Raw genomic sequence first — 20676 nt, 5'->3', positions numbered from 1 at the left:
AAGTAATAAAATTGAGTATTCAGTTTTTTACCTTTAATTCTCAACACCTTTTTTTTGGTGAAACTCCTTTCAATAATTATCAATCTTCTTCCTAAGTAAATATCTATTTTCTACCAAATAAAATATTTTTTTTCATGAAAATGTAAAAAATATTCATTGTTTAGACGAAAAGTAATGTCTCTCTCATCTAGTTAAAAACAATATTTAAAAGAAATAATAATTTTGTTTATCAAATAATCACTTTAATTGCATATGAATGCCTACGACAAACATGTATTTATCTGTTTCCGAGATTTTTATGGACACATATCAAGATTAAAAGACCGATAATGTACTCTGTCTAAAAGGTAGACGTGCCTTAGAATTATAAGGTAGTAAGTTTTTTGTCTGTAGTCTAATATTTCGATTACTACTGGTCCGAAAGAGTTCTCCTTTATAGGGAAGCTTCACTTTGGTTCCAGGATGGTTTTAGGCTATTTTTATGTCTATGGTATCTGTAAAATTTCTAATACAGATACCCTAGATGCTAGGTGCGCAACCGCTAGTTTTAAAATAAAATCATAGTACATTTCAAACTAAACGTGTTTGATGTTATTTTGTGATACTGAGAGAAGAAAATATTTTCAAAAACCTGGAAGCTTTTAAATTGAGCTTGAAATTGAAAAACCGTGATATCGATATTTAACAAATTCTAAATATAAATTTTCAAATATTTTATGTTTAAAAAAAAACTTTCAAATACATTTTATATTAAGAGACAGTTTTAGTTGGTAGGTTTGTAATTAAAACAAAGACTTTTTTATATATCCAGGTAGATATTGGTCCCCAAAGTTGTATAAACATGGTCGTCCATTTGTTGGCTTAAAAAAAACCTTTTATTTTAGCAAAACTTAATTGGATTGTACAAACTACCAATGCCCAAACATTTTTACCAATAATTTTAATATACAGAAGGGGTAATTTACTCTATCGTAATTTGGGATTTTATACAATTTATTGACCTATACTTACTTCTGGAAATGTACAAACATTTTCCTATTTTTTTTGCACAAAAACTATCTTTTGTTTAAAATATTATTAAATGTTCAAAACATTTTACAATAAGCTTTTTTGAATGCAGTTCTTTTAAGTTTTAATAGTCCCTAGATAATAACATTAAAAGGGTTACTTTTACGAGGGGTATTTAACAAGATAATATACATAAAATAAAGATTGCTAAAGCCTTCAATAGGTATTTTATTGTATGTTAATTTTTTGTCCACATTTGAAAGGTAGAAAATACAAAATATTACAGGAGTACCTACCATGTTACCATTAGGAAAAAATTATGTCGTTTTGTCAGAAAATTCTGGTAATATACTAAAAAAACACTGATAAAACTATCCCTTTACATTTGAGATATAAAGACAAACATTTTACGAATTAGATGAGATTGCTCTTTCTAAACCTTTATGAATGTTTTTGGCATTCAACCCAAGTATAATTAGCATGACTTTCTTGAAATTAAATCGGCTTTAGGTCATCGTAAAAATCATTTTCTAAAATTATTTCATCAAAGAAATAACATTTTAAACGTTTATATTATAATTCTTTAACAAGCTTCGCTACCCTTTTTTCCAATATATTTTACGAGGTGATTAAATAATGAAGTCTATAACCGATAATGAATATTCTTAAACTATTGTAGAGGGAGGGTGTGGGGCAGTGGGTGGAAAGGTACAGCTTTCCAACTTTTTTTTAATCTGCAGTAATGTATGTATTAAATTAAATCTACGAAGTTGGATTCAAGGTTTATAAATCTAGGAATTCAAATTGCTTTAAAGCGTTAAAATATTTCTATGAAACATTATTACCACATGATGAAACTTAATTTATATTTTTTTCAATTCTAAAAACTTCTTTATCGCTTTTTTTTGGTACTAATTTTGCTTTTGAAATAAAACAAAATGTTTTATTCTAACTCTTAATTTTTTAATGGGAGGTATACTTTGTAATGTTAGGAATGGAGGCTCATTATGAATTTCTAATCAATCAGCCCCCCCCCCCTAAAAAAATAACTTAAAATGGAAATTAAAACAGGGAGGATTTGTTTCTTTTAACCAATATATATAAGTTTTAAACTTAGATTTGTGTAAAGAATGGAAAAAGGGTATGGAGAGAGAGTGGATATTGTCCCTAAAGTTTTTCAACGTGATTCTATTCCTCTTTTGGAACTTCTAACAAATTATAGTAGGATGAATGGTTACGGACCCAACATGTAAAATCCTCAGAATGAAAAACTGAAGGCATCTAACAAATATTGATTGGTGTTCAAAAACCTTATTGTCCGAACTTCTCCACTTTTGATTTTAATCTAGAAAAGGGTTAATTTTGATAATGGTTGGTAAAGTGCATTAGTTTATTTCCTATTGTCTTAATCCTTAACATCCCTGTATCCAAAGAAATAAGGTAGTAATTTAGCTGCAATAAATTCCATCTCTTTTTCACTTAAAAATAATATTTTTATTTTCCTACACTTCTAGTTGAATTAAACTATCATTCTTCTTAAAAGAACCTTCCCATATTTTAGTTTTTTTTTATGGCTATGTCATAGAATTTTGTTAATAAAATTTTATGTGATCATTATTAAGACAAATGCTATATTCTTCTGCATTATGAATGCACAATAGTTCACTATACATTAATTTTAACATTAATTTTATTTTAACTGAATAAAAAGGCCAAATATAAATTAAATGAAAGAGACTACTTTTATGTTGAATTTTGAAGGGAAAATAAACACATTTGTTTCATCTTTTTATTGTTTTAAAACATACTCTTATGAAATATAGCGACACCTACAATAGGAAAGTTTGAAAGTGTTACTGCGCTTGTATAATATAACTACTTGCGGCTACGACCCTAGAGGACTCTAGGTTTGGGAGGGGGAGGGGGGAGAAGTCGAAACCTCCCTGGACCTATAAGAGGCATAACTGTAAAGGAGAACCATATCGGTTCAGCGATACTTTCTACTATATATAATAGGATTAAGTAAACTAGTCCCTTTCTAATTATGGGAAAGAGCTCTTTTAATAAATAGGATTGACGTACAAGCCATAAGTGCAGAAGATCTTCGAGTTTAAAAGATAAGAGGGCCCATTTTTTTGCCTGGAGCAGAATTTTATGCATAGACTGGGAATTGTAACAACTTTATTTTGTCTATAATTCTTGTCTTTTTTCTTGCATTTAAAAAACAACAAGCTAATTTCTTAGAATCGTTTAGTGGATCAAACAACCCTCCCCTATATTTTTTATCCATTTTAAAGAGCTTCAACTTTTAGAAACGTTAATTTTTCTAACCGTATCCATTAAAAGCAGCTTAAATATTCAGTATTTTCAAACAAATATGTAGGAGTTTTGGGCACCTAGGGGTGGGGGAGGGTGGTATTGAGGCAATATGAGGAATTGGAAGGATATTTTTTTCTTTTTTTCAAGGATTGTTGCTTGTTTATTTTAAATGGGGGGTAGGGAAACATTATCTGAAGATAAATCATTGTAAATTAGAACAAGAAACTAAAAGTCTCCTTTTTGTTCCTTCTGTAATTAAAAGGAAAAATGTCCGAAAAGAACACATTTATGATTAGAATTGATTAGAATCCTTTCTTCGGCCCTGCTAGTATGTAATTCTTATAATAATCTACCTATCAATTTATAAAAGTTTTCCTTTTAGTTTTATAATACATGACTTTTATGAAAACAAAAACCCATCTATATATAAAACTTCTAAATCTTTTTTTATTAACCCTACTAGTTTGATTTACAATTTTTATCTAACATTAATTATAAAAGCTTACAATTTCGATTCTTTTACTTTAGATATTTCATAAGGAAAAAGGATAAGAGGATGAATACTCACCCCTTTTTCATGGTAAAATACTACTTCCCCATCCCTAAATTTAGAAGCAGACGAAAATCAAAAACCGCCCAGGGCTTTTAGTAAGTCAATCATAAATAATAATGTAAATAAAAAGAAAAGCGATATTTAGCAAACAGCCGTGGGCGGTCAGAATCAGCTGAATGTTCATTATGAAAAAAATTTCCCCCTTTTTAGAAATAGAAGGATTCATCTTTCATAAACAATTTTTTTTAAATAAAAATAAAATTCTATGTAATTTTTAATTAAAACATTAAAACGAAAATATCTAATCTAATATTCTTGCCCTAAATATGGAAATAGTAAAAAGTAAAAAAATTTTTTTTTAATAATTTTTAATCCTCCCATTTGAAAAGTAGTGGAATAGCAATAAATTTTAGCGCGGCAACAGCGCTGAGTAGGCCTCTAGGCCCACTGCCTATTTTCGTCTTCTAGTTGCTTCGATTCCTCTCTTTTATTTTTTTCTCTATGAGATATTTTAAAATATAATAATTAAATAAATAATAATCTAATTTTAATAAAATGTTAGAGGGTTTGATTTTTACATTTTTACTAATCAGTTGAATTTACAAAATTATTTTTAGAATTCATTTGTTCAAAATCCAAGACCTTTTTTTCCATGCAATATTTAATTTTTTTCTCTTTATCCCTTTTCTCTTTTTACTATATTTAAATTTACAGTTAAGATTAGGTAATTTACACTTCCAGTTTTGCTGAAGACTTTAAAAATGTTCTTATATGTTACACAAAAACAAACACAAAAGACTAACTAAAATTGTTAAGAATGTAACCAATGACGAAAGATTATTTGAAAATAAAATCTATAATTTATTTACTCTCAAAGTTGCTAATAAAATACCTTTTCTATAAATTCAATGCTAGTATTTTATAATGTTTATGCATTTTTTGTGTTTACGAATTTGCCATTTTTCAACATGTAAAGTTTTTCCTATTTTTTTAGTGCTCAAAGCCAGACGCAGAATGCAGAAAAAACTGGCCGCAAACTCGGAAATCAGGTAATGCAAATTTTTTTGGCAGATTTGTAACCTGCGCAGCAGCTGATCTACAAGTTTTGCCTGTTGGTCAGGTCACACTGTCTGTTGATCTAACCGTCAGCTTTGTTATTTAAAATAGTGAAACTGTAAATAATCACTTGGAGAATATGAGAAGGTTATTGGAAAGAGCTGGCGAAATTAAAAACTGGGATTTATAATGCTACAATTTTTAAATAAAATGGCCGAAAAACATTTATAAAATGGAGAACTATGATGGTTCAGTGGTAAGCGAGATCTTAACGAACAGACAAAAATCCTCACATCTTTATATAAAAAGAAATATTACTTAAGAAGAATAATTTTGATCAAATTTCCAAAGCAAAGACTGTACGTTGACTTTATTAAGCCTTGCTTCTATTGGATGTCATTGTCCATGTTGATATTATATTAGAGTTCATTAGACTGCTAGTAAAATGTTTAAGTTTAATACGAGCCATTATAGAGATCTTAAGTTATATGTACATAATTTTTTTTTATTTTACATGATCTCATATTTTGTGTTTTTAAAACACCAATTTTGAACACTCTAATTTTTGGTCTAATATTTAATCTATCATTTTCAATCCTCGTTTATCATTTGACCCATTTATAGTACCAAAGCTACTCTATAAGAGAGAATTATATATTTCTCTTAAATAATACAATGAAATATCAATCTATCTATCTAACTATCTATCTTTTATCTATCTAATATTATTCATATTCAGGTGATCAGAAAGGGATATATGGCTATCCACAACCTTGGTATAATGAAGGGAGGATCCCGAGATTATTGGTTTGTTCTGACCAGTGAGAGCCTGTCCTGGTTCAAGGATGAGGAGGTAATAAATTTAGTAGGGCTAGATACATAATCAGCAAATTAGTCCAATAAGAACACGGTGTAGGCAAAGGCATAATCCGGCCATATTGTTGGTCATAACTTGCACACATTTTGGTACAAAAGTGTTATTTTTTATCTTGTCGCTTGTATAATAGGAATTTTTGAAATTATTAATTTATAGGTAATAGACATCTTTGTATTTATAAGTAACATTTGTTGTCTTTAAGTCACACATCCTATATATTAAAACATTAGGAGAATGTCTTGACTTATAAAAAGGTGTAACTTGTTACAATGCTTATGAGAAATAGTTTATTATTTGGGAAAAGTCGAGAGGAGTTGTGATAATTCAAATATTTAATGGACATTTTTAAAACTCAATCATGATCATTCAACTGAACCTCATCTATTTTTTACGTGGTATTTTTCGACCTTATCCTAATTTTGATTCAAACTTAGCCACCAACATCTTTCATATCTTGACAAAAAAGAGAAAACAAAAAATAAGAAAATACTTGTTTTTTTCTTTTCTTTCGTTGGAGACTTTTTGCAAAGTTTTTTTTGTTTAATAAGCTGTTGGGCAAACAAAAGTTGTATAAAGCAGATAGATTCGCGAATAGATTTTTGTTTAGTAGAAGAACCAATCTTTTAGTATCTTAGATGATTTTGTTAAGATTTTTTAAAAGAAATTGGTATTTTTAAGGGGAAGTTTTCTTTAAAAAGAAGAGGACTATGTATTTTAATAGCATAAATATTGGATACGCGAGAAGAAAAGTATTGACAATCCATTCGTTGCTTTCCCTGCTAGCGAGCACATAACCCCCTCAGTCCCCCTAATAGATTAAAAATAAAGTGGAGGGATAGTATTTCTTTATGTCCAACTCCTAACCCGCGACCGTGGCGCATCCGCCCGTCGTCGGGAAGTGGATAGGTTCGAATCTCGGGCCGACACCGCGTCATAACTAAAGACGTTAAAAATGGTTCCTACTGCTGCTATGTCAGATGCGCGACATAAATAGTTAGAGTAGGGGGAATGCCTTGGCCCAAAACAGGCGCAACTCGTTACCATGCACAGTTGGGACTTCTCAGACAAAGGTCGTGCATCACAGAGAGTTGGTTGTCTGTTGGATGTTACTTAGCCTAATATCCTTGGGTGTTTGGACATAAAAGGGTGCGTGACAGTCATCCTTAGTTCTCCTGGATTGCTGGACCAGGACCTAGACAGTACACCAAGTCGAAAAGGTCCTGGACTGTAATCCCGCCCGTACGAGGAAATCTAGGAAATGTCCAACTCCTGCTGTGCCTTTACTAGCGGTGACGTGACCTTGCGGGGCTCGAATAACGAAGACACTTTGATGGAAACCTTTATCCATTCTTGTATCTAACCATAAATAATATAAAAAGTATTGTAGTCTTCAGACAGACAAATAGTTCTTGTTTGGTGTGAACCAAACAAAAAAAGTTTGGGTTGAAAGGATAGGAAAATTAACTGAAAAATGTGGGTTTTTAAAAATTAGTATAGCTACTATATTGTCAATTCCATAAAATAAAGTAATGTAATATAATACTCTTTAGGACCAAACCTAATCTATTATGTTTGTTTTGGGTCAAGTATAAAAAGAGTTGTTATAGTGTTATTAAAACATAATGATCTTTTTTGACACATTAGGTGTAAAAAATCTCCATTTATTTTCTTTTTAAGATTCAAAACTTTACATATATATTTATTTATATCTTTATCCCTGCTTTAAAAGATACATGGTGTTCTTTAAAAAGTTAGATAAAAAAAATTCTATTTAATCCTTATTTGCTATATATACCTAGAAGACAATAAAAATACACAGGCATAACTTCTAACAAATCAATTTCAACGGTCAATGATTTTGGCTTTTTGATGTTGATTAATTTTTGTATTAGTTTTTTTTGTTGGTCACCCCGCATTTTTTTATCTAACTTTTGTATTCTTGTACCAGAAGTTTGTAAATTTTTTGCATTCATTTAGTCAGGACAAACTTATGTTATTGTTTTTTTTATCAACAAAAAGATACACACAGGGTTAGGGCACCTGGAGAAAAACTACTAAAGTACTTTTTTCCAGGTTTTTTTTTAAACATAGTAACACCAAAATAAATATTTATTGCGAGTTTTATTATAAACAATCAGCTGTGGCTTTAGCATCTAGCGGATCTGTTTTTTTTTATAGGGAATGGAGGTGGTAGAAAATATTCCTAAGCGTTTTGACGTAAAAAGGGCTCCCCCCCCCCCCCCTGCCATAAACAAAGAAATAATCTGTTTTAACCTTTTTTTTAATATTTAATCAAAAGATTGATCAAATCCTTTCCCCTTTCATTAAAAGTTAAACCCAATCAAGATATTATGAGATGAAAGTTAAATCAAATTAAATATCCTAATTCAATTGTTTGCTGCAATTCAATACTTACATACTAGGGATAAATAAATAATTATCTGTCAATATTTTTTATGTATTTAATGTAGATATATAATTAAAAATTAATTTTCATTGATGCATCTCTGAGTTTCATTTGTTTCAATTTAATACTCCTATTATTTAGGTTGGGCCGGATATTGAAAATGGCCCGATATCCGGCATCAGAAATCAGCCGGATATCCGGTATTCGGATAGTTTCAATATCAGGTTTCCGGTCGGATATCCAAAATGGCCGGATATCCGGCCCAACCCCACCTATTATTATATTTCCTGGACAAATAAAAAAGTCCTACTGTAAGGAGAACCACATCGGCCCATCGGTTAGCGACATCATTATCCACAAATATACGGACATCTTTTTACTTATATATAATGATTAAGATAGCTATTTTTCACAGGTTATCCTGCCAAATAAATGTACTATAGATCGGTCTTAAGTAAAAAGTTTTTTTTTCTTTTGCTTCAAACAAAACGATATCTATTTATTTAATTTTTGCGTAAATTTTGTTCCTATTTACTAAGAATTAATTATTTAACCAATATATAGTAATTTAATTATTTATCATTAAATTAACCTAAACATGCATCTGAAATCATAATCAATTTAATAAAACAAATTAAGAATGACATTTTGGTTTCATGAAATTTATTGCATTATAAATTAAACTAATTAATATGTTTTCTCGTATTCATTGGAACCCGGTGGAAAGGAACCGGTTCTCATCCATACGAAAAAACTATGTCTAGCATCGTATTATATCCAGCTTTCTACGAATATAAAAATGTACAATCATAAGATTAAAACCAGTTTTTTAGCCCGTGCCTTCGGCACCTCGGGGCTAAAAAATGGTACATTCATTGTACATTCTATATTCGCGGAAAGCTGTTTATAATACGATGCGAGAAATAACTATTATGTAAAATTATTTTCTTTCTCATTTATTATTTTCTCATGGATCTGAAGGGATAAGACAATGGTCGATGTATTAATGCTCATCCAGAAATATGAATGACCTCCCTCCCGTTGTTACCTTATTCTTTATTTAGGAAAAAAAGAGTATCAATATTGTTTTGTATAGTAGATCAAAAAAGAACTAACGTAAAGTACACAAAACTTTGTTCTTTTTAAGTACAAAGGCAAATGACATAAGTACAGTTACACTTATTCTAGAAATGAATAGAAAATTTTTCATCCTTACCAGCTGAAATAGTGCAATGTGGTGCTTTCCCTCTTAGTTCCTTATTTTCCTATACCTGTTGGGTTACCCAGGACCTAGTATAACCTAACCTAACATGACCTTAAGTAATCAACAAAAAACTATGAAGAAATATGCCCTCCCATTCCTTATTTTAATTTTATTTCCAAATAAGGGGTGTAAGTATGTAGTTCTGTCTCTCTGAAGTTATGATTCAGATGCACACGGGTAGTGCTGGGTTCTGTTCTCGGCTAGGCATTATAAAGAAAACCGCAAAGTACATGAAATAGTACAAAGTACATATTATTTTAGGAGAAGGACAAGAAGTACATGTTGCCACTGGACCAGTTGAAGCTGAGAGATCTGGAGTCAAGCTTTATGTCAAGGCAATGGATTTATTAATTATGGATACAATATTTAGCGCAGCTCCTCTTTTATAATTCATTGAGCTTATTTTATTTATGCTACACCTAGGGAAATTAAGATTAACAAAATTTCCTCTTCTGTAGATTAAAATTATTGGTGGAAAAATTTGGACACTCTAGGTTTGTACAGCACAATCTTGATGTAAAAGTTCCCAAAGTGTTTAATCCAACGAATGCGAGTCCAATATTAAAATTTAGAGTTAGCTACTAATAAAGAGGGAAATTTTGTTGATATAAAATATGTCCATAATATGAACAGGCGTCAGATGTTCGCTATTTACAATCCAGAGGGAAGAAATGTCTATAGAGATGCAAAGGTAAATATTAGTTTTCAAATATCTTGAAAGATTTTGTCTATTTGTAGCGTTTTTGTAATAAATTGAAATCAAATATATAAATACATTTGGAGCAATTTTACTTTTGCTGTGTTTGTTTAGAAAATGTATTTTTTTGCAATATAAGTATATTTATATCCAAGCTGGAAAAATTTATGCTTCCTTTAATTAGGGTATAGGATATAAGAGGAGGGGGGGGGGGGGGGGTTAAATAAAGATGATTTATCTTTCATTTAGAAGAATTGAATTTTTTTTCTTTTTTTTTGGGGGGGGGGGGTATGAAACAATATTACTAAAATTTCACTGCCTAAATAATTTTGCAGTTTTGGTAACTTTCCAATGTCAAAGTATACTTGATATAATATAAATAAGGTAATAAACCCGACTTCTGGAGGACACTTGTATTATTTCCCAGACAGGAGCCTTTGCCAACTACTCTTTCTTGTTACATCTTAATGATACATAAATTAGCAATATTGTATTTATTTCTAGCAGCTCTCTGTTTCAAGGAATAAAAAGGGGGCAGAAAAAAATCCTAAAACCATTCCCAAGAAGTTTCTCTAGTTCAGTGGTTAACGAGATCTTACTGAATAAGCATAAAAAAATCCTACTACTTTTTATGATAGGATTTATTTGAGTAAATTAAAACATTTTGCACTAATGAGGAATTTAAAATGGAGGATAAGGTGATCTTCCCCCAACACTTTGAAAATCTACAGAAAGATAGAATTTTGTACTTTTTAGATTGAGGGGTTTTACTTTTTTAATTTTATTTAGCAAAACTTAATCTTCGTCCATTTTCTTGTGAAATCCTGCCTTAATAGATTGATTAAATCCTTGACTTCAATGTTGCTTTGGGCCATTGAATTCAATGAAATATCCATGACCATGACACAATTGTCTGTCTAGACTCTGGACCTGTCCTGTGAGACCCAGGATGATGTTGACAGCTGGAAGGCCTCCTTCCTCCGGGCCGGAGTCTACCCGGAGAAGAGCAACGCAGACAGTGTCAACGGAGAGGGAGAGGTAGGAATTTAACATTATTGATGGTTATTTCACCTGAATCGAAAGTGGATCATAAACAATCTTTTTATGACCCTCAAGGACTAAACTCGCGTTATTAAAAAGGGAGTAGATTTTTTTGGTCCACTTGTCGGTTCAAGGGTTATATTATTTTGTTTCAAGGATTTTGTTCATTTTAAAGATTTATACAGCATGGTCAGTATAATATTGAGCTACTATTATCACCCTGAAGGGAGGGGGCATTGGAAAAATAAAATAGATAGTTTTATGAACACCAATTGTGGATGTTAATTGTCGGATCCTTGTAACTATGTAACATTTAAAAGTACTTACTCACGTGGCAACCAAATTCAAAATTCTACATGTTGAATAAATCTATAAAATGAACTATTTAAATCTTTTTCGTTACTATTTATTAAATTTTTTTAATAATACTAAATAGTTTTGTTATTAACAGTAAGATTCTTGTATTAATTTAGCTTCATATTTTGTTATATATAAATTTTGAATTAAAATAAAAATCTTACTTTGTTATCTTAAAAAGGTATGCATTCGCTTTCGCAAATATATCACATTACCAAACAATTTGAATAGCATATTTTTTCTTGAGCACTATTGTCTCCTTCTTTAATGGTTTATATTTATCATGTTACACCCTCCCTAATTTATTTGCTATTGTGTTTTTGAAAAAACACTTAGTAGATTTATATGCGAAAGTGAATGCACACTCTAAATGAAACATACTGTGTTAAAATCGGGTATTTATTTTTGGGGTTTGCACATTTTGTATATGTATAATGTATATATTTAATGTTTATGATTTATTTTATGGATTATTATATCTAACATTTCCGAGGGATCCTTTAATATGCATAGCCGAGCATAAAACCCCAAAATCCATTTTTGAAATAGCAATATAGTTCTTTGTATTTTTTCTTGTTAAGGCCAGGTTAGGTTATATATTGGACAGGGGTTCTGTGCTCGCTAGGAACTTTGATGGAAAGCAATAATAAATACAATAAAAAGCAGGCTAACTAAGGGGGGGGGGGGGGGTTAATGCAACCATCTCGTAATCAATTCAAATTTAGATTCCGAATTTTGTTATGAAACTAAACATGAGTAATCCTTGATAGGTCTGTTTTCCTAAAATCTAACAAAAAGTTGGAAAATTCGGATATTAAGTGTCATTTACGCATTGATTACGAGATGGTTGCATTAACCCCCCACCCCCCTCCCCCCTCCCCATTTTCTAGAGAAATGTTCAGATAAAGAAAATGACTTTGTTTGAAGGAATAATATCTAGTTTTTCAACGTAATTTTTTATTACAATTACAAAATATGACGTTATATTATATTTTCCAACTAATAACAACGGAGTTATTTTTAAGAACATGATATGTTGAGTGATATATTTTTAACTGATGTAAAAATAAAATATAAGAATCATGACGCCAGAATTTCAAAGAAATGTTCAAACAAAAATTTTGAACTTTTAAAAAAAATGTTTTTGGTTTGTTGAAGAAAATAGACATTTTTAGGAAATTGAAAAGACAGTTTTTTTTTAGATATTTCTCCCAATAGAAAGAAGGGAACACTAGACTGTAAATTATACAGGTCCCCAATAATTCTAAAACACGTTGGTGGAAAAAATTTGAGCACTAAATTAGTTGGTACAATTTATCTTTTTAAAAAAATCATCTTGGGGATATAAATCAACTTATTGCCGATGTTTTTTTTATTATTTAAGATCTTTGTTTTTATTTTATGATAACTTATCATTCCATGAGTCATATGGAACATTAAACATACTTGAAAACGAACAGACAGGAGTAAATATAATGTTGCCGCGCTACTGAAATATCAAAAATTGCAAGGGATGTATAATATATTACTAGAGTTAAGTTTTTAGATGGAAAGGAAAAAGAGAAGGATACCTTAAAAGAATAGTTAAAGGTTAAGTCCATAGTTTCTCAATATAGTAATGCAGAGTTTTTAGCTATATGTTATCATTTTTGTACGTCATTTGCCCCAAATATGTTATTTTTATATGGTAGGTGTCCCAAATTTGTTCAGGCATTTTTTCTCTATATGGAAGGTGTCCCAACAAAATTTACTGAATACCTCAATGTTGTAAAGTGGGTGTCTCTAATTTGTTGAGCCATATTTTACCAATGTAATATGGCAGGTGCTCCAAATTGGTATGATATATATAGTCTCTAAATTTGTTATGGCAGGTCACTAATTTGTTTGCCATAAATCATTTTATTTTCAAAATAATTGTTCTTATGAATTGAGATGAATAGCCCCCATTTTTGTACTGCAATCAAAATAATAAATCAAATACATTTTATACTCGCACACATACACTTACACTCTTATACACACTCATACCCCCCAAACACTTAATGGTGTTTAAGATATTGAAAATGCAGTTTCCCTCTCTTGGTGACGTCAGAAATGAAATGTACCATTAACGCTAACATTACAATAAAGCATTATTTTGTATGTAGAAAAAAATATTTTTGAAAATATATAATAACCATTTTCAAACGGATATTCAGATGATAAAATTAGAAAGAAAAAAAACTTTTGATTTTTGGATTGAAAGATTAGACTGCTAATCCTAGCTATTCATGGTAATGTTTTTTACTTGCTTTAAGGCAAGGCATTCCTCCTTACTCTTGCTATTAATGATATGCATATAATATACAGCGTCATTTTTAACGTCTTAAGTAATGACATGGTTAGGCCGACATTCTAACTCAAAGAAAGGATGTACCACGTTTACACTCGAGACAATTTACATATTATAAATGAAGCATGTATCTTAAAGGATAAGACAATGGACGATAAATTAATCCTCTATTGATGATAAATTAAAGGGGGGAGGCGGATGTGCCACTTTTTGAAACCAAAAGTAAAAGTCAACAAAGAAACTCAACTAAAAAAAAGAGTTACAGGTCTGAGATTTTGCATGGCAGTTGCTTTATAGGGGTACAATATGGAACTGTGAAGAAACGGCGGCGCAACCGCCGAAAACCGCCGTTTCCCGCCGAAATTTTTTTTGCCTTTTCTCGGCGGTTTTCGGCGGTTGCGCCGTCGTTTCTTCACAGTTCCATATTGTACCCATATAAAGCAAATGCCATGCAAAATGTCAGACCTGTAACTCTTTTTTTAGTTGAGTTCCTTTGACTTTTAGTTTTGGTTTCAAAAAGTGGCACATCCGCCTCCCCCCTTTATAACTTCTGTTGATTAGAAGTATTGGTGGAAAGGTTAGGACTCTGCTAGTTTGGATCTAACCAATCAAAATTCAATTAATAACCCAAAGATTTAAAGCCAACGAGTAAGAAAACGTGTTTATAAAACTTCAGATACCAGTATAATTTACAGCCCAATGTCCCCTCTCTTTCTAAAGAAAATAAAAGAATCTCCATTCCTTAAATAGACCCGGGATTAGACATGTCTCTATTTATCACAAATATAATACGATTACAATGCAGGGCTGCAGAGATGGACAATGGACTTAAATTTAACTTAATCTTGATAAATTATGTAATATTTACTTTTTGGTAGCGTGTTGAAAATGGGGGATAGATTATGATTAATCAATTAGCCATTGCCTTGTCCCTCTTTGAGAAGAATTAGATATTCTTTCTTTTATCTTTCTTAAAGATAAAATATATTTGCTTTGTAATTTTGTATTTATGTCTCGTAATAAAGAAAAAGCCTTTAAATTAAACCCTCTCCCCTTCTTTAGAATAAAAATAATTTCGAATACTTGAAGGAATGCCTTGGCTCTATTTTTATCATTTATGGTTCGGCATTTCAGACAAAGATTATGCAATCAAAAGGTCTGTTATTCACATATTACATTTTTAGTTTTTTGTTAGTTTTTTCATGTTGACATTCATCGAAAGACTTTTTTTTTATCTGATATAAAAACACCCTTTTAATATGCTTAGTATGCAAAATAACTACTTATTTCAAATTAACATTGAATTGTTCCTACATTTTATTCAATAGTAGACCTTGAGATAAGGGAAATAGCACCCAAAGATACATTATTGGGATTTAAAGTTACTTAAGAGCTCAGTAACTACAGGACCAATAGATTTGTAATTTTCATATTGTTCTTGGTTAAGTTTTAAGCTATTTTGTTGGTTGTTAGAACTTAAAATACAACCCGATAATAAGTTTGAGGAATAACAGTTTTTATTCTAGTTCCAAATCCCTGTTTTTAAGAAACCTTGAGGAAGGGAGAAAAAACTAAAATTCTATTCGCATACTTAGTATATACTAGTGTGTGTGTGTGCGTGTGTGTGTGTCCGTGTCCTATGGATTAAGCTTAATTTAAATTGTAATCACATTTTATTTCCACCCCCCACTGTATTGTTCAAGGATAAACACTAAGTGAGGAGAATTACTACCAACAAAAAAATATTGTTTTCGTCATTTATGTGTACTATAAAAAATCCTACTTGTTTTTTTACATAAACTCTTAAATGCCCCTTGAGCACCTATTTCTAAAATATTCAAAATACAATATGACAGTTAATTGTTCATAATCCTATTCCTTCCATATTTGATTAAATAATCAAATATATGTACACCTTTCATTAAATGGAATAGTTAATATTAATTTACTTTTTTTCTATTGTATAAAAATTTTCAGTTTATTTTCTTCTAAGGGTTGGCCTGCCTTAACACAGTTTTATTAAAACTTCACTGACCCTCGAGGAATTATTGAGACTAGATTGGCTTTGTACAAACTAGCATTGTCTAAACTTTACTACCAATAATTTAGATAGACCAAAGGGTTAATTTTCTTCATCATAATTAATAGTTTTAGGAGGGTTTATATGTGAATTGAAATTGAACAAAAAAGGACGTTGCTGCATTTTTATTCTATTCACAAAGTAGAAATAAATAGGTTTCTAAACACAATGTAAATAAATGCTACTCCTAACTAAGTGTTATTCTAACAATATTCAAGAATTGTGGCTGAGCCTGTAGCTCCCAAGGGGCCTGATTTTCTGAAAGGATTGTGTAGTTTAACAAAATATTCAAAAATTTTGTTTTTGAAATAAATAGCGGCATCGCACTTAGACACAAGGGTATTTGCTATTTATAGGATTGTCTGGTTCGGAGTAAAATAGCCTTAAACCATCTATGAAGTATTCTCAAACTATTAATTAAATATGATCAGCCATTTTAGATATTATCAATATTGTAGAAAAATAAACAATAAACATTCGTAGGATCCATTTGAAGTATTTCAAGATAAAAAAATACATTTAGTCTTTTATGTGTTACAAATATTAAACATTACCTTTTATAATTTTTGTGTTGCTTTGCCTAATGTAAGATTAACCTAAATTCATACATATTGTTTGATGTTATCCTACATTTTTCAACAATAAATAAAGTAAAACAAGGATAAAAATCCATTTGATTATTTATACATGTTATCAAAAATAATACAAACATGAAACAAAACCTTTTGGAACAGTCAAAATATTTTTTTTGCAATAAGGCAAAGAATTGGATGTACATAAATTTATCATTCATTGTCTTAATACCTTAATATCCATGAATTATGGTAAGAAAGAAAAAATAAGCATTTTTACTGGTGGATAAGTTGCTAATTAATTGTAAATATTCTTCAAAATAGTTAAAGAATAATAATAGCAAATATTCGTTTAATCAAAAAATACAAAAAGAAAACTCTTTTATTTGCAAATAATTTTTGAGTTATGTACAACATAAATATTATTCAAATACCTCTTAACCTAATTTTTGATGCTTTAAAGCTAATTCAAGGTTAAAAACATTGAAAGTAAAAAAATATAAAAAAAAGCACTTAATTTAAAAAAGAACAGTAAAAATATCAATTTTGACAGGTATTATCAATAATTTTGCCACTTACTGTTCTGTAAACAATCTAAGTAGTTGTAGATGATCGTAGATGACATTGTTTTTAGGTAACTTAAGCTATTAAGTGACCTTAAAACCAGGGATAATAAGGATAAGACAATGGACGATAAATTGATGTACATTGTACCAGCCTTCTGTAAATAATAATTAATGGTAGAAAAGTTTGAACACTGCTGTTATGTACAACAGATTCAAGATTTGATAAATGTAATAGTTGTTTTAAGCCAACGATAAGAGCATGTTTCTATAAAATAAAATAAAAATTTCAAAATTAATTTTGCTATTTTCCCCTCTCCTGTGGTCCTGAAATGCATGTTTGCAGAAAGGCGTGACATTTATGAATTTCTTTACTACAAAATATTGCAAAATATTCCAGTCTTAAATGCTACAATTTCAACTTCTATTAAACTGAGTCTGAAATAAAGGGAATCCTCAATTTTAAGAAAGAGAAAACATAGCAAATTTTTTAAAATTCTTTATTTAATTCAGAATAATTTTTTGGAAATGAAACAAAAGCAAAATAGATATGATTTTGATTATCACAAACATACTAAGCAAATACTTTGTTTTACTGGACATCTAAATGGATGTCTTCTCCCTCTTTCCTGTTAAACGCTTTGGAAAAGTCTAAAACACATAAATTACGATTTTAGCAAATAAAAACGAATAGTCTATTCCTAACGTATTAAATTCTTTTATAAATCCTAATAAACAATTCCAAATAATTATTTTACATAATTAAGATAGGACACAAAAGTCACTGAGCCCAATTTATTTCATCAGCAATCCTTTGAATGATGAAGGCACAAAGATAGAAAAAGCATATGCATTTTGAATGGTATGCTTGCTTACTGCAGAGAAAAGTAATTAGGCCAAAACATTTTATGAAAGCTCCCATTCTTGTGGAAGCTTACAGTACAAACAGTTCAGATCATGTTGGATATACAGTGGGAGGTATTGGTGCCGGCGGCAAAACGGCTAAACGCACTGAAAAGTTGCCTACAAATACTCTTATTTAAAAAAGAACACCAGCTGTTAAAGTTTTAATAAACATGCCATAAATCCAAGAAGAATTTACATTGATAATGATCTGTAAATCATATTTGTACCAAAAGTCATATAATCACTGTATGTATGTATTAAACAAGCTAGCAAGTTTTTTTAACCAATAATTTTAATCTTCATGTGAGGTAATTTCTTTTATCATAATTGTGAGTGTACTGGTACACCAATTGTGCATTGTCTTATCCTTAAAAATCCCAGCTAATTTTGAGGTCTTTCTATTCAAGATAATATGTTCAAACGTAGAAAAAAATTCTTTATCTGGCATGATACAATTGTACCTTCCCTTCGTAATACCCAATTACAACTAATCCATAATTCAGCCATTAAAAAACACATAAATATTAAATAGAAACCAGTACAATTTATACTCTGCTTTAATTTTGCCCAATGTACATTAAGAAAATATTTTGTAACAAACTCAATTATTAATATGTTGTGCTGTATATAATACTAGCAGCCTTTTACTTTCATCGTTGCATGTTGACGTATTTAATACTAAAAGTAAAAAGATTTATATTAAAAAGATACTATTGCAACCAAAAAGATGTCTTGTCGTCATTCAAAGAGTATCTACTAGTTTGAATAAGAGACACAGATAAGTTTCTGAATTATTAATTTAAACCTTGATATATTCAAGTAATATTCATGTATTGATTTATGAAATTGTCACAGCAAATTTACTTTCTTTTTTACATTTTTTAAATTTAAATTTATATTAATTTTATAATCTCGTTTCTTTAAATCGATGTTAGATTGTCATTACATAGTGTTAATTATGAACATAATTGTTCTTGTTTAAACACATCCCTTTTCAAAGATTTTAAACAGAATGGACCTGAATGTTTATGAATACCCCTTGGCTAGTTAATCCCATCCTTTATTGGGACTTGAAACTTTAATGCTCTGAATCCAACTATTTCCTATTTATCCAAGGAGTTGCAATACTTCAAGTTGAAAAATAACTTAGGTTAATATGTTAGGTTGAGGTTGGATTGGTAAGGCTCCCCCCGAGTTGAATACAGTTTGGATGAAAATTTCGTATTCTTTCTAACAGACATTTTATGTTTCAAACAAATGACCGTCTTGCTCGGAAAATAGCATAAAAATAGCCCCAGTTTAAAATTAAGCTTAATTCAAAAGCACATTGTATGTATTTAAAACATTTTGCTGGTTTAAGTCGGCAAATAGAGAGAGCCATTTTTATCATTATGATATTTTAAATATCGCAACCTTTATAGAAAAACTGCTTGTTATTAACTCTTTAAGGTTATTGACTTGCCAAAGGTGCATTTGAAAAGCACTTTTACGCATGTCTTTTTCTGCATTTGACGTTTTTTTTTATATGAGGTTAAATACGATTTTTATTGTCTTTTTACTTTTGAGTATATTATATATGAATGTTAGAATAGCTTACCTTTTTTTCAACCTTAAACGTGGGGTTTGGGGTTACCCACTACGTTTTTTGTTTGTTTTGTGCCCTGTTCCCTCCCTTAAGTAGCCTAAAACCTTCCTAACACTACATCTGTCCTGATAATTCAGTCCAAGTCTTGACTGTACATAAATTAGAAACATGCAAAAATCCAGCTACTTATGTCCATAGGATTATGGCAAGACCATGGCCGCCAAACTAAAAAATGATAAGATTTGCTACGCCTCCAAAAATCATAGTTGATAAAATAAATAGGTTTTATTCAATGTCCGATTTTGTACATTTTTTTCTCGAGTTTTAAAAATTAATTTAAATTATGTCTATCACCAAAAATGCTAAACTTTTAATTATTTGCCCTCGTACTTTTTAAACTTCTGTACGTTCTCGGAGTACTTGGTATCTGTTAAAGAAACACTAGTTGTAAAGCTACTTCACTTGTATTAACTTTATACAATATATCTAGGATGCAGAGATAGAAAAATAATGAAAGAAATACCCCACCTTAAACTCCAAATGGAATATTTCTGTAGGCTACAATAAAACTAGAACTAGTGGCTTTGCCCGTATCATCAAGGGCTCTATTAAAACAGGGATGGAGAGGGCAGAAAAATAGACTAAAGCCATCTCTACAAAGACTTGAAAAATAAATAAAAAGTTTAAAACCATCTCGAAAGATCTGTGAAGCTTCCCTGAAATGCATATCTCATTCACTGCAGAGGAAAGAGTATAAAAGCTTACTACTTTATGAAATAGTATATAATGACTTAAACTTTCTTCTTTTAAAGGATTTTAAAAATGAAGCATGCAATTTTTATAAGACCCATTATGCCTTATCCATGACTTTATAGAGAGGATGGTTTTCGGTTATGGCCAAATAAACCTCAATAAAATAAATTGTATATTTTTGCTAAACTTTATACAGGACTATAGGATATACTAAAACAAACAAATAAGAAAAAAAGTAGTTGCTAAAATAAACTCTTTTACGTGGGAATTTCAATAAATCATTAAATTCGACATTGTCATATTTCT

The 20676-nt window shown here is 30.2% G+C and overlaps 1 protein-coding gene across 21 annotated transcripts in view; it reads left to right on the top strand.

Moving 5' to 3' along the window:
• Nucleotides 1–20676, top strand: part of shi (dynamin-1 shibire) — a 69878-nt gene that overhangs the window by 32659 nt on the left and 16543 nt on the right. For all 21 annotated transcript variants that reach the window (XR_013878852.1, XR_013878851.1, XM_080157914.1 and 18 more), the window contains 5 exons: nucleotides 4875–4929; nucleotides 5676–5789; nucleotides 9746–9819; nucleotides 10118–10175; nucleotides 11103–11219. Coding sequence is in view for 19 of the 21 variants with exons in the window: in XM_080157914.1 (XP_080014040.1) it covers nucleotides 4875–4929; nucleotides 5676–5789; nucleotides 9746–9819; nucleotides 10118–10175; nucleotides 11103–11219 (418 nt within the window). In the remaining 2 variants the exon portion in view is untranslated. The remainder of the gene's footprint in view (nucleotides 1–4874; nucleotides 4930–5675; nucleotides 5790–9745; nucleotides 9820–10117; nucleotides 10176–11102; nucleotides 11220–20676) is intronic.

Source organism: Acartia tonsa, chromosome 4, assembly GCF_053477335.1.
Source record: "Acartia tonsa isolate MP-2025a chromosome 4, ASM5347733v1, whole genome shotgun sequence".
Classification (NCBI taxonomy): domain Eukaryota; kingdom Metazoa; phylum Arthropoda; class Copepoda; order Calanoida; family Acartiidae; genus Acartia; species Acartia tonsa.
Note: the sequence above shows the minus strand (reverse complement) of the source record. Positions and strands in the feature narration are given on the sequence as shown.